This window comes from Cavenderia fasciculata, assembly GCF_000203815.1.
Source record: "Cavenderia fasciculata unplaced genomic scaffold Scf_Dfasci-F-a-25c12.r2-5, whole genome shotgun sequence".
In the NCBI taxonomy this organism is placed as follows: domain Eukaryota; phylum Evosea; class Eumycetozoa; order Acytosteliales; family Cavenderiaceae; genus Cavenderia; species Cavenderia fasciculata.
This window is the reverse complement of record NW_004457729.1, coordinates 2,373,917-2,387,920: the sequence shown is the minus strand read 5'-3', so window position 1 is coordinate 2,387,920 and position 14,004 is coordinate 2,373,917. Positions and strand designations below refer to the sequence as shown.

Genomic DNA, 14,004 nt, shown 5'->3' with positions numbered 1-14,004 from the left:
TAATAATAATGAAAACAACAACAATTGCAAACTTTAAAGACTTTACAAAAAAATATCTTTCTTTTCTTTCTAAAAATAATTTTAATTTAATTTTACTTCTTTTTTACAATTGTATCTTCATCTTCTTCAAAATCTTCATAATCTTCAAAATCTTTGTCATCATCTTCATCTTCTTCATCTTCATCTTCACTTTCATCATCTTTAATTTCTTCACTTTCATCATCATCTTTATCATTTTCTTCGTCTTCTTGATTTTCCAAATTTTGTTGATTAAATATTTTATCCAAATCTTTTTGAAGAGTTTGATCAGTTAAAACACTAGTTGTAAGATTTCTATGAAGTGTTTCCATTTCTCTTGTAGACATATCATCCAATCCATCCATTTCCTCTTGCAGTTTAAGTTTTTCACCCAATTGATAACCAGGTTGCGATTCGACATCGAGTTGATGTAGGTATTTTTGTTGTTCCTTTTTATCCAACTTTTCAAATTGTTCTCTTTCCTTTTGCAATTCATCGATTCTTTGTTGTTTCTTTTGTGATCTTTTTTCTTTTTTAGTTGCCTCTCGTATGGCACCAGCATCATTTGTAAACTCTGAATAATCCATTTGTTTTTTATCTGGCCATGCCGTATATCTATTGGTAATATCTGCAAATTCTTTAAATGTTAAACTTTGTGGTCTTCTAGAAGGATCAATATCTCCTAATAACCCCTCTGATCCTTTTCCCATTGGTCTAAAAAAAAAAAAAAATTAGAGGTTGGTATATATTATATATATTCTCTTTTTCTTTTCTCTTACTTTAGGGCATTTGAAATTGTTTTTCTACGATGATTAAATAAACTTCTACAAATAAATTCTAAATGTTCTTTTGAATCTACTTGACCGATTGGTTCGACTAGAGGTTCTATGTGAATGACGCTGGCGTCTACTTTGGGGGGTGGTACAAACACCTTGCCGGGTAGATCGTATATGATTTTCGAATGACATTCTTGACCGACCATCACTGCCAATCTACCATAGTTGTGCGAGTCGACCGGTGCAATGATTCGCTCGGCCAACTCTTTTTGAAACATCAAAACCATCGGCACTCTTCCATAGGCATACAGACCTTCTCTTGGTTTGATCTGTCGTACCCATTTGAGCATGAGATGTGTACCAACGTTGAATGGAAGGTTACCTACAATCTTGACCTTACTCTTTTCTTCCCAAGGCATCTTTTCAGCTTGAAAGTGTCGTAGTAATTCACCTTCATCTACTTTCATCATATCGCCCATTACGACACTAAGTCTACCTTCACTTGCCTCTTCCAACATTCTAAGTGCCGGTATAAAACGTCGATCCATCTCTACGGCAATCACCTTTTTAGCGCCCGCCGTCAACAGACTTCTCGTCAAACCACCAGGTCCTGCTCCTACTTCAATGACCGTACAATCTTTAAATCCTCCAGCTTCTCTACATATCTTGTCTGTAATGTTTAGATCCAATAAAAAGTTTTGTGATAGTTGTTGTTTTGCTGATAAACCATACATCCTAATTAAATCTTGAATCTTTGGCATTATTGGTAGTTTCATCTTAGAGAGGAATAAAAGAAAAGAAAAGAAAAGAAAAGATATATATCTTCTCTCTTCTCTCTCTTTTCTTTCTTTAAAAAGATATTTAAATATGAATGATTCGTCTTTTTTGTAAATTAAATTTTTGATGTCTTTGCAAAAAACGAGTCATTTTTATAAAAAAAAAAAAAACAAAGAATTTGTATTTATATTATTATATATTTATATATTTATTTATTATATTATTTTATATTTTTTAAAACTTTGGATAATAACTATCAAAACCCATCATATAACAATTATCATTTGAAGCAGAGATATAGGCATACCCAGAGATACCCCAATAAGTATTCCATTGGTTTTTGACGATCCAATAATCTTGATTCTTGTTGTAACCAACCAATAAAACGACATGGTTAGTATTTCTATATGGAGTACGACAGACAAAGACACCGGATGAATAGGATTGGAATTCATCGTCAACCCACATGGCTACTGTAATGGGACCGTTTTGTAATTCATCGATGAGTGCTTGCTTATTGTTGGCTGGGATGATACCAAAAGAATTGAATTTGAATCTCGACGATCCACTTTTAGTATATGAACATGATCCTACATAACCAAGATATGGTTCATCAGATTCCAATGCTACTCCCTGAGTTGAAAAGGTTTCATAAAACTTGTTAATCCATCCACCATTACAACCATTTGGCAGACAATTGACTGCATTCTGTTCTGATAAATCAATTGATTTGATTTGTGATTTACCATTTTTAATTAAATATCTTGATTCAAGTGCAGCAACTAAAAAATTAAAAATATAAACAAGATTAATATATTTTGTTTTAAATAATTGTTTTTTGATTATTTTTTCATACCTGAACCAAAACTCCAACAAGAACCACATGGACCTTGATCTTTTACAGAAGTTTGATAATCTCTCCAATCGATAATATTACCAGATTGAGTTGGTGGAGAGGTTGAATTGGATTCGGATGGTTTTTCGGTTGGAATGACTGGTTTCTCTGTTGGAGTAACTGGAAGAGATGAACGAATGTATGGATTGATTCCATTGAAACCTCCAGCTGGATTATAGTCACAAGCAATAATGACTCTACTTCCACAATTGGCCTTGGCACATCCAAACTTGGTGGTGGTATTCCAGACGGCATAGGCCCATGGCAAACAGACTACACCAGACTTGCAGGTTCCAGTGCTCCAATCAAATGAATTTCTTTGCTCCCAAATCATATCCAAATTACCTTGTAAATTGAAATAGGATTGTGGTTCCCACCAATACATCCACTCTGATACTATACCATAGGAAGAGTAGGGAGAGAATGTATAGGAGCAAGTATTTAAATGATTTTGAAGTGTAGTTGCCATTCCATAATCATATGTAAGGGCTGATAGTGGTGATGCCGATGGTGGATCTGGTGATGATCTCCAATTGTTATGATTTGATATTAATGTTTGAATTTCTTGTGGAGACAAATCTCCATAAACAAAATTCAATCCATTTAATATTATAAATATTAATGTTATTAAAATTTTCATTCTTTAAAAAAATAGAAATATAGATAGGGATAGGTGTAGATATATAAAGGATGGGGGGATAAGATTAATTAATTAGGATGGATGGATAAAAAAAATTGAATGGATGATTTCTTTTTAAAAAAAAGGATTAATAAGTTTTAAAGTAACGACTTACATTTTTACTGTTTTCAAAACTACTATAATAATAATTAATTAAATTAAATGTTTAATAAACGGATATATAAACAAAACAACAACTAACTCTATAAAATAAACTGTTGTTTCTGATAAATGAAATGGTGGTGAGGTTCTTTTTCGAATAATGGTCCATATGTTCAAAAATTGATTTGACGTTAGGTCCAACAATATTTTGTTCACATTCCAATTTCAATATCTACAGATCCGTAATATTGTTGAGCCGTTAATGAATTTGAATTGTTTTTGTTTTTTTTTTTTCCCAACTGGAATCCACTTTTGGAAAGTATTGATTTTTCAAAATTGTTTTTCCGCATCTTTTTGGACCTATCAAACCTCTAGATCTAGAGGTCAATTGAAAGAATGATAAAAGAGGTATCCAATTAATCAACATGGTCACACCATTGATGTCATCTTTAAGGGGGTTTTTTCCATAGATTAACATTTAAATTGAATTGAATTTCAAATAACAAAAAAAAGGAAAAGAAAGAAAGTTATACAAACTATCAACTTTTCGTATTGTCTAACGGAACAAAAAAAGTACTTTTCTCTTCTTTGAAACTTTTAATCAAAAAAAACAAAACAAAACAAATTACTTTTAGTTAGTTTCTTTTTTTCTTTACAAATCTAATATTTATATTTATATATACATACATTATTATTATTTATATTACATACATATATATTTATATATTATTTTAGAATGAGATTATATATTTTTTTAATTTTAACAATCTTTATAATATCTCTCTCTTCAAACTTTTTGTTTGTAAAGGGAGGTGATATTCCAAGTGACCAACTATTTCAAGATGCATTCAAGAATTGGATGCAAGCATACAATGTACGATATACTGAAGGTGAATTCCAATCCAAATTTTCAAATTGGAGAGCCAATATGATAAAGATTGGTGATTTTAATGGTAAAATCAATGTACCAGATGTATTGGTACAGGATTCAGAATCACCTACAGATAGTAGTTCAAGAAAATTATTATCTGTAAATGCAGACCCTGTCATTACTTTTCCAAAATCACAAGTTCAACAATGTAAGCTAAACTAATAAAAAGATAAATTAATTGTTTATATATATTAATATTTGTTTTTCTTTTTCTTTTATAGTATCATTAAATCAATTTTCAGATTTAACATATCAAGAATTTGTTTCAACATACACTGGAGGATTACCACCAACTGCAGCTGTTGCTGCCGCTGCAGCAGCTGCTGGATTGTCAACTGGTGCTATTATAGGTATAGCAGTAGGAGGAGGAGTGTTGGCTGCAGGTGCTGTTGGAGGAGGTTCAGTACTTGCCTATAGAAAGTACAAAAAGAACAAATTAACCAAAGCAACAGCACAATCACATCCAACAGCCGTCGAAGTTGAAATGGTCGATAGAGTATCTGCCTCACCCGTCGTCTTCCCAGCCACCCCTACCACCGATCCAAATGAAGATGACCATGCTTCATCTCCTGTTCCTGGAGGTATCAATGTATTTGATTTCTCAAAGAATCCTCGTCATTCTATTACTGCTAGATCTTATACACAAGAATAAATAAATCGATACAAATAAATACAAATAACATTAAAACATTTTTTTAAAAACTAAAACGAAAAGCAAAGGTGTCTTTGCTGACTTCATTCATTTATTTAATTTTATTTATCTTTGTCTTTTTCATTTTGGATGGTACAAAGTTTTAATTTAGAAGCTTTTAAATGCTTGGTAAAAGTAGCAAGAAAGAGAGGATTGGTGATACCTCAGATTGAAGTGAATAGTGTCTGTGATATAAGGTTTGATCGACTCTATGATATGGGTTTTAGAGGTGTATGTTTTGACAAGGACAATACATTGACCGAACCATACAAAGACGATGTCTATGAACCCTATAAGAAATCGATTGATCTATGCTTGGAGGTATTTGGTAGAGACAAGGTAGCAATCATATCAAATAGTGCTGGATCAAGTGACGACACTGATTTTAAAAAGGCACAACAAATAGAATCATCTCTTGGCATGCATGTAATAAGACATGGTACAAAGAAACCTGATGGTATCGATCAAGTATCGGCTCATTTCAACACAACACCCGATAGACTCATAATGGTTGGTGATAGATACCTTACCGATATTCTATTTGGTAATCTCTATGGAATGTTAACTATCTTTACAAAACCAATCACAAGTAATGGTGATAATCCAATGGTTAAATTGGTATGATGAATAGTAGAAAACAAACAAACAAACAAACAAATACGATACTATAATATATTAATATTAATATTCATTAAATATATTTGATTATAGATTAGAAACAAGGAACATCAATTTGTTCAATACTCTAAACAATTTTATCAACCTCCTTTACAACCTCTATTCAAACCAGGTATTTATTTTAAGAAATAATATGTTATGTAATTAAATATATTTAAGGTTATTTTATTGTATTTATAAATATGGATGGATTGATTGATGGATTAAAAAGAGTTTTCTTTTCTTTCCTTTCTTTTTTTTTTTTGTTTTGTTTTTTTTAATATCCTTTTTCCTTTTTAAATTGATTCATATGGAGAACTTGAATAACCTTCAGAGATTGTAAAGTAATCGGCAGCACGGTTTGGAGAAAGGAGGATAGAGAGAACAGCGAGAGCCAAAAAGTTAAAGGTGACATAGAAACCCATGACAGTCTTGAAACGTTCCCATGGGTCGATGGAAGCGGCGATGATGCAAATGAATGGGAGAGCAAGGAACCAAATGAAAAAGGTGATACCAAAGTAGACGTAGAATTGACGTTTGGCTGGATGAGTCTCTTCCATGTAGGTGTTGTAGGCACACCACATGAACCAAATCATAGCGATGGAACGAGCAATCAACAAAAGAATACCTGGTACGGTATCGTACATGTAGACCGATGAAGCTGGATCCTTTCCAACCTTGTACCAGATAAACATGATCAAATAGAGAACGGTCAAACAACCCATAACACCAAGAATAATCTTCTTCTCGTCAATGGTTACACGTGAAATTGCCCATCCCTTGGCAAGTAAAATTAAAAGTAAGATAAATGTAAGTTGTGATGCAAAATCAATCACTAAAAAATAAAAAAAAGAATGGAAAACAATGGAAAAGAAAGGAAATGTAAGTTATAAACAAATTAAGGTTTAAAATGATTATTAATTATTATTATTGATTATTACATACATTCACCAAAACCTTGTAAACCCTTTCCACCAATACCATTGTGTGAATAGGCACCATAATGAATCAATAAAATAAATACTGACAAGAATTGTAAAAGAATTGAAATGGTTAACAATTTAACAATCTAAAATAATAATAGAATAGAAATAGGTGTTAGTCAACTTTCTCTTTGTTTGTTGTTTGTTTTGTTTGTTTTGTTTTTTTCATACTGGATGGAAAGATTTAGTTTTATGAAGATTCCAAGCAGAATATAAACTGTAAGCAGTGAGAGCAACGAAAAAGAAGAAATAGACCAAGTATAAACCTTCGAGACCATACTCTTCCCATGAGAATTGTTGATACCAAGTGCCACCATAGTTGAGCCATTCCATGTCATAGGTGAAATCGAGTGATCCACCATTGCAATCGGCAGCGACAAAATACCAAAAGTGTGGACGTTGAGTGTCGGCAAATGGAATGGTTGTTGTTCCATTACCAATTGTTTCGTGGAATTGAGTTGCATTGATCTTTTCCTCGCAACTCTTTGATGATTTGTAAACACTTCCCCATGACGATTCAGCATCATCGTAGAGATAAAATGTAAGGTTTGGATTATTGGTTGTGGTTGTAAATGTCCATGATCCTTGACCTTAAAAAGAAAAGTTGTTAAAAAAAAAGTGTGGTGCCATTGAGGAGGGAAAAGGGTGTTAATATAAACTTTTAAGTTTAAAATCTTTCTTGTGTGTGTGGTATGTTGAAAAAATAGTGTTGAAAGAGTAGAGTCATAGTACTATACTAATATCTCTTTGTGTGATGTGAAATGAACTATACCTCTTGAACCATAACAAAACTTGTTAACAAAAGCCCATGAAGAAGAGGAAGAGAAACTTCCTGAAACAACCTTTGATTCAGAGACGTTGGCAATAATAGCCAACAATCCCAACAATGAAATAATAACGAGTGATGTTCTCATTCTATTCTATTATATATCTCTCTCTAAAAGCTGATATAGATTTATATAATATAATATATATATAAAGAGCTGTCTTAATTTTAAATAACACTGTTTTGTTGAGAAAAAAGAATATCTCCATTGTGAGACATGTGGGGCAAAGAAAAGGGAAAAAAAACAATTTTAAAAAATTTATTTTATAAAAGCGAATCGTCGGAATGAATGGAACATCCATACCCTTTCAACAAAGAGTTACAATTGTAGATGAAGGGTATGGTTGTGGATGGATCAATATCTATTCAATAGAGATTATCCATTATTTACACTTTATTATTTTTGTCCCTCTCAAAGATTTTTAATCTCTCTGTTGACAAATTTACTAACTGTTATTGTCATTCGGTTAATTATTTTATATTCTCATTCTATATATATTTGGTTGCCACCAAAGAAAGTGTAATAAACACCAACCTAACATTCAGTTGTGTTTAAATCTAGAAAAAAAGAATTTCCAAATTAATCTTTTTTAAAAAGTTTTCTTTTTACCAAAAAAACTTAAACTCTTTTTCGCGAGAGCATTCGAACCATCGTTGACGCGTAAAAATCTCAACATGACGGACACCTCGTATTTCGATACCCGTCAAACCTTCAGATTTTTAGATCTTTATTATAATTTTGTTAAATCACAATTAGGTGAATGGTTTGTACTTTTTGGAGAACAAGTAGTTGGTCGAATCCAACCAATTAATTAAAAAAGAGATAGATATTTTTTGGATCCTTGTTTGTGAATTGAATAAATAAGAGATTATACATATTTTTATTGGGTGTTATACATGGTTTGAATAAATAATTTAAGGGCGGGGATGATCAGGCGATGTGTTTTTTACACAAATTTGTGGAACCATCTTGAGATTATAAAGATGGTTGCGATTAGGGCAAATCGGCAATGTTTTTCTTTGAGGGTGGAGGACCTGATGGTCTACCCTTTCCAGGCTTCATTGCTGTTTGGGTTTGGTATTGTTGATCAGAGTGGGGTGTCCAAACACGTTCTTTTCCCGTGGTGACCTCTTGTTTTTTGATTTCCTATAGGGAGGGGAGGGGAGAGGAGAAACGATAGATGTTGTTAGGGGGGGCGATTGGATTCGATTATCCGATTTAAAGACACACAACTGTTCAATCATCATCATCAATTAACTGAATTTAACCAGGGATCAATCAAATAATAATTATCTGTCCGTCGGGTGTATAGTTCTTAATTGGGTATGATGGCTACGTAGCCATCCATTTGCAGCGTGATACTATGGTAGTACTGCCCCCCCAAATGTGTGTGCATGTGGCAACACCAATCGCACACTATTACATCATCGGTCGGTGTGACGAGATGTTCTACGCAATCACACTCTGAGCTAAAAGTTAAAAGTACACTGCTGATTATGATGATGAGAATCTGAAGTTGGGATGGGGATGGTTGGGGTGTCTTCTTACCTTTTCAAAATGTGATTTTAAGTTTGATGTTGTCGACATGGCTATGCAAATATCTTGATTATTAATAGAATGGTGATAGTATGGTACACGATGGTGTGTGGGTGGGGGAGGGGCCGAGTGGAAAAAATGGTGAACCGAGGGGAGAGATGGTGATGAAGGGGAGAGATGTAAATTAATTAATGTGTTGTATGGTCAGCAGGCTGATCAGCAGTTGTGTGTTGTTTAATTTGATGGGTTGTGTGGTCTGTATTCTCGAACCAAGTATCTAACTAACTAGGTAGGTCTAAATCAAAAAAAAAAAAAAAAGTATAGTACCAAGCTATCTACGATAATAATAAATTAGATTGAGGAGGAAGGTTTAGAGGTGAGTAAGTGGGTAGAAAGGGCAAGGAATATGATATGTTGCTAATAATAACAATACAGGTAATTATTATTATTTTGTCCAAAAGGAAATGAACGTTGTAGTTGAAAGAAGAATGGTTTGGTAGTTGGGTGTGCAATAACTAAAAAACAGCAGTGTAAAATACACTTCGTTAAAATAACCCTCAATTAGGATAGATCTCTCATGATTTTTTAAAATAAAAATTAATTTTTTTTTTCAAATTTGCTACACCTCTCTTGCCTACTCTTGAATAGAGCTCCTTGTTTATTCCTCTCTTTAATGATGGAAAGTTCAATCGAGTAGGTATATGGCAGGCGACTCAACCAACACCAGCAAGCACCAGCAGCAACCAACAACACAGTACACCATTGTCGTAGTCAGGAGGAGCATTAGATCACATGTGGAGCAACAGACCAATCATAGTCGCATAGCGTAATAAAACACACACACAGACAATAATAATAATAATAATAATAATAATCATAACAATGTATTATAGAGTAGTAATCCATGTTGTGGGTGAAGTGGATGCCGAGTGGGAGTGGTCCACCACATTTTCTTTTAAAAGAAATAAAGGTGTCTTCTCTTCCTTCCCTCTTGTCTTGTCTGGTACTAGCAATCAACAAAACAAAAATTAATTTAAATTAATAATAATAATAATAATAATAATGTACATCACACCTTCCTCATATCCTCACGCACATACACACACACATTAATTAAATAACATGCACATCATCATTGATTGAGTAGTCATCAACGAGTGTAAAGGAGCAAACATTCATTCTCACCGGGACATCCAAATATCTATCAGTGTTTGCAGCTTGCTACCATGCATCATCGCATCCATTATCCAACAGACACTCACAGATCTCCCCATCCCACCAGCTTTTTTTTTTTTTTTTTTTAGTTTTTTTTTTTTTCTTTCGACATTCACACCTTTCACCATCATCACAACAACATCCAACGCACTGCCCTTGCCATCCCGATGATGATGAATGTTTCGGTTCTCTCTCGAAGAAACCCTCCCCTGCCATGATCGTGCACGACAACGACAATGATGATCTAATCTTGACAAAAATCATAGAAATTTTCTGACCGCTGATGAATATCATCTTATATTGACTGTTATATTAACTTGTAAATAAACTTTCTTTTTCCTTCTTTTTCTTTTTTTTTTTTTTTTTTCTTATCACCTCTTTTTTTCTCCTCTCCCTTCCTCCACTTACTTAGCCGACTCACAATAGCAATTTATGACTATCTTCAAGTAAAAGGTTTCCCAAAGGCAGCTGATATGCTCGCACAAGAGGCAACAATTAATGTAAACCATCCAAGGATATCTTACCAAGATATTTTGCATCAAGCCTGGAATCACTATATTCAATGTACTTTTTTTAACCAGCACCACCTTGTTCAATTTGGTCAAATCCAAAATCATGCTGGTTCGGTCGGTCTAATGGGGCAACTCCTTCAACAGCAACCGCAGCCACCGCCACCTCAAGTTCAACAACAACAACAACAACAACAACAGTTGTCACCAGCCCAACAACAAAGTATTCAACAACAAGTTCAACAACAAGTTCAACAGCAAGTTCAACAGCAACAACAACAACAACAACAACAACAACAATTGTCACCAACTCAACAAAGCATGCATCAACAAAGTATTCAACAACAAGTTCAACAACAAGTTCAAAATATGCAACAGCAAGCTCAACAACAACAACAACAACAACAATTGTCACCAACTCAAACTTCGTTGGGAGGATCAGTTTCGACACCTTCGCCACAACAAACTGTTACTACTGCCACTACATTTCTAAATGTTGGAGGTATGTCTTCGAACATTGCCGGACTCGGACTGAGTGGGATCGCAAGTCTTTTGCCAATCGCAACCACTTCTACTACGACCACCACCAGTACTACCAACAACTCTGTTGGATCTCGTCCGTTTGGTACCTCACCTCCTATCAATCTCATCAGCATTCCGGCTACTGGCGCCACTGCCAATCTTCACCAACAATACAATGCCATGCTTGATATGACTGCCAAGGCTCCATTGTCTCCTCACCAACAACAACAACAACAGGAGCAACAACAACAACAACAACAACAAGCGGCAGCGCTTCAAAACCAACTTTTTTCTACATCTCCGGCACAGCCATTTCCAGCTGCAACCTCAACCACCAATGTATTAAACCATCTCTCTTTTTCTCTACCTCAACAACAACATGTTGGGGAGAAACAACCTGTACAGCAAGCTTTGCAAACTATTATTCAACAGCAACAACAACAGCAACAACAACAGCAACAACAACAACAACAACAACAACAACTTTCTGTACAATTACAACAACAAATTCAATCAAATACCAATCTATTTGAAAATGTAAATGTTACTTCGCCATCAATTCTACTTCAACAACAAACATCACCATCACAATCTTTCCAAGTTGCTCCGGCCTCTCCATCTGCCAAGACGTCGACCACTAGTACTCTGTCTTCACCATTGACCCCTCTTGGAAGTGGTATCACTCCAATGAAGGTTGAATCCAACAACGAGTCGGATGATTCCGACTATGATGATGATCAAGAGCCAAGCTTGGTGTCCAAAAAGTATCCGTGCACCTATCCAGGATGTGACCGTATCTTTGCGTCGCCAGCCATTGTCAAGAGACACATGAAAGACCATGGAGGTGCCAAGCCATACATCTGTCCCCACGATGGTTGCAGCAAGGCCTTTGCCAGAAAGTATGATCTCAAGGTTCACCTACGCTCACACACTGGCGAGAGACCCTACACTTGCTCTCACCCAGGATGCCACAAACGTTTTGCGCGGAACTCGGATCTTCGTCTACACGAAAGAATTCATTCCGGTGAAAAACCCTATGTTTGTGAATGTGAAGGTTGTTCAAAAAGATTCATTCGTTCTGCTGATTTAAAGAAACATCAAAAAACTCATAAACGTAAGAAAACAAAAAGAAAAAAAGAAAATGGAAAAAACAAATATTAATTAATTAATTATCTTTTTATTTTTATTTTATTTAGTTCATAATACTCATCCACATAAACATGGAGCAGGATGTGGTCATACTGCAATTGCACATGATGATCATATTGATTTTCTTCATGACAAACATCTCCATTCGGTGAATCATGAGAATATTGATGACCATAGTATTGGAACCACTGAAGTCAATCCAGCCTCGTGCACACCCAATTTTGTGTGTTCACACCATCCAGATGGTAGTTCACACTCTATTTCCTGTGGTCATGAGATGATTCCTCACCACTCTGAGGAGGATGGGACCATTCACTATGACTTTCTAGTCGATGGACACCTCCACCACGTTCACGAGGGCCACTGTGACGACCACGGCTGGATCGAGGTTTTGAACAACTTTTTGACCCACAATGACAAGGTTATGCAACAACAACAACAAACCATTGTTCACCATCATCATGGTAATAGTCCACATCACCATCATCATCATCATCATAACCATAACCATGCCCAACAACAACAACAGGTCAATAATACCCTCAACCAAATGGCAAACAACAACAACAACAACAACAATAGTAATACTAATCTTCTTTTACAACAACAACAAGTTCAACAACATCAACATCAACAATCACCAACATCATAATTATTTTTTAATTTTTACTACATCAATTTGTACTCTTCTTATTTATTTTCCGATGGAGAAAACTCTAAGAGTAACAGTGTATGTTGATGTGATTTTTTATAATCAATCCTTTTTTTTTTTATTTTCATCATAATCATCATCATCATTATTTTCTATTATATATATATTTATATTATATTTTGTGTATTTGTAAATAGATTGCCGACATTTTTTTCTTTCCCTATTTTATTCTATATTTTATATTTTTTTTTCCATAATATAGTAATATTACTATTATAATTTATATCATCAATATTTAAATATTTCTACCACTACTACTCTACTACTATTTCTTCTCGAGCTCATGGACTTTGGACTGAAGAATAAATCATCCTTCAACAACGTGTCCCCACTGGCTTTACCAATCGCAATGACCATCCAGCATTGTTTCCACCACCATCAAACCACCACCACTTTCAAAAAGAACTCAGGCCTATATTTTTCTTTGACCCTATACCTTTAAACCCCTACCTATGTATCTATTTTTATCTTATTTTTTATTTGTTTTACCCTTTTTTAAAAAATAAATAAAGATATTTATATAATATGTATGTGTGTTTATTATTATTTTTATTATTATTTTTATTATTATTCGGCGGTAACACCAATAATATAGTTAGTTATACTATCCATATCTATCTATATATCCATATATCTATAAACACCTATAATATATCCATATATTCTAGAATACAATGTCTATCTATCAACAACCAACAACAACAATAAATCCTCTTCATCCTCTTCAAAAATCCACAAAAAAATAATAAAACAAAATTCAAAAAAAAAAAAGTAAACAAGTAATCCTCTCCTCCCTCCTCTCTTGTACTCTCTAGAGAGAGACAACAACAAAAAAAAAAAAGAAAAAGTAAAAGAAAGAGATAGAGAAAGAGAGAAAAAGAGAGAGGGAGAGAAGATCATCATCAAATAATTTATACCAAATCATTTTAAATTTATTTAGGCGATTGCACGTAGGTAATATTTAATATTCAGATCCAGATCCATGATGATTTTCTTTTTTTTTTCTTTCTTTTTTTAAAATTAGG

The 14,004-nt window shown here is 34.0% G+C and overlaps 6 protein-coding genes across 6 annotated transcripts; 3 read left to right on the top strand and 3 right to left on the bottom strand.

Annotated features, from left to right (window-relative positions):
* Positions 1-92: 92 nt before the first annotated feature.
* On the bottom strand, positions 93-1,570 carry DFA_01283 (Dimethyladenosine transferase; the record flags this gene model as incomplete). The annotated part of the gene is made up of 2 exons (XM_004359194.1): positions 93-732; positions 798-1,570. 2 exons carry the CDS (start codon positions 1,568-1,570, stop codon positions 93-95), a joined length of 1,413 nt encoding a protein of 470 aa, XP_004359251.1.
* Positions 1,571-1,805: 235 nt separating this feature from the next.
* Positions 1,806-3,725, bottom strand: DFA_01282 (Gamete and mating-type specific protein A; the record flags this gene model as incomplete). The annotated part of the gene is made up of 4 exons (XM_004359193.1): positions 1,806-2,353; positions 2,428-3,107; positions 3,261-3,282; positions 3,617-3,725. The coding sequence occupies 4 exons, from the start codon at positions 3,723-3,725 to the stop codon at positions 1,806-1,808; spliced, it is 1,359 nt and encodes a 452-aa protein (XP_004359250.1).
* Positions 3,726-3,983: 258 nt separating this feature from the next.
* Positions 3,984-4,830, top strand: DFA_01281 (uncharacterized protein; the record flags this gene model as incomplete). The annotated part of the gene is made up of 2 exons (XM_004359192.1): positions 3,984-4,326; positions 4,400-4,830. The coding sequence occupies 2 exons, from the start codon at positions 3,984-3,986 to the stop codon at positions 4,828-4,830; spliced, it is 774 nt and encodes a 257-aa protein (XP_004359249.1).
* A 255-nt stretch (positions 4,831-5,085) lies between these two features.
* Positions 5,086-5,679, top strand: DFA_01280 (uncharacterized protein; the record flags this gene model as incomplete). The annotated part of the gene is made up of 2 exons (XM_004359191.1): positions 5,086-5,487; positions 5,581-5,679. 2 exons carry the CDS (start codon positions 5,086-5,088, stop codon positions 5,677-5,679), a joined length of 501 nt encoding a protein of 166 aa, XP_004359248.1.
* Positions 5,680-5,822: 143 nt separating this feature from the next.
* DFA_01279 (uncharacterized protein) lies at positions 5,823-7,423 on the bottom strand (the record flags this gene model as incomplete). Its single annotated transcript, XM_004359190.1, has 4 exons — positions 5,823-6,361; positions 6,472-6,595; positions 6,681-7,099; positions 7,282-7,423. The coding sequence occupies 4 exons, from the start codon at positions 7,421-7,423 to the stop codon at positions 5,823-5,825; spliced, it is 1,224 nt and encodes a 407-aa protein (XP_004359247.1).
* Positions 7,424-9,548: 2,125 nt separating this feature from the next.
* Positions 9,549-12,919, top strand: DFA_01278 (uncharacterized protein; the record flags this gene model as incomplete). The annotated part of the gene is made up of 4 exons (XM_004359189.1): positions 9,549-9,565; positions 10,500-12,232; positions 12,315-12,443; positions 12,597-12,919. The coding sequence occupies 4 exons, from the start codon at positions 9,549-9,551 to the stop codon at positions 12,917-12,919; spliced, it is 2,202 nt and encodes a 733-aa protein (XP_004359246.1).
* Between the last annotated feature and the right edge of the window lie 1,085 nt (positions 12,920-14,004).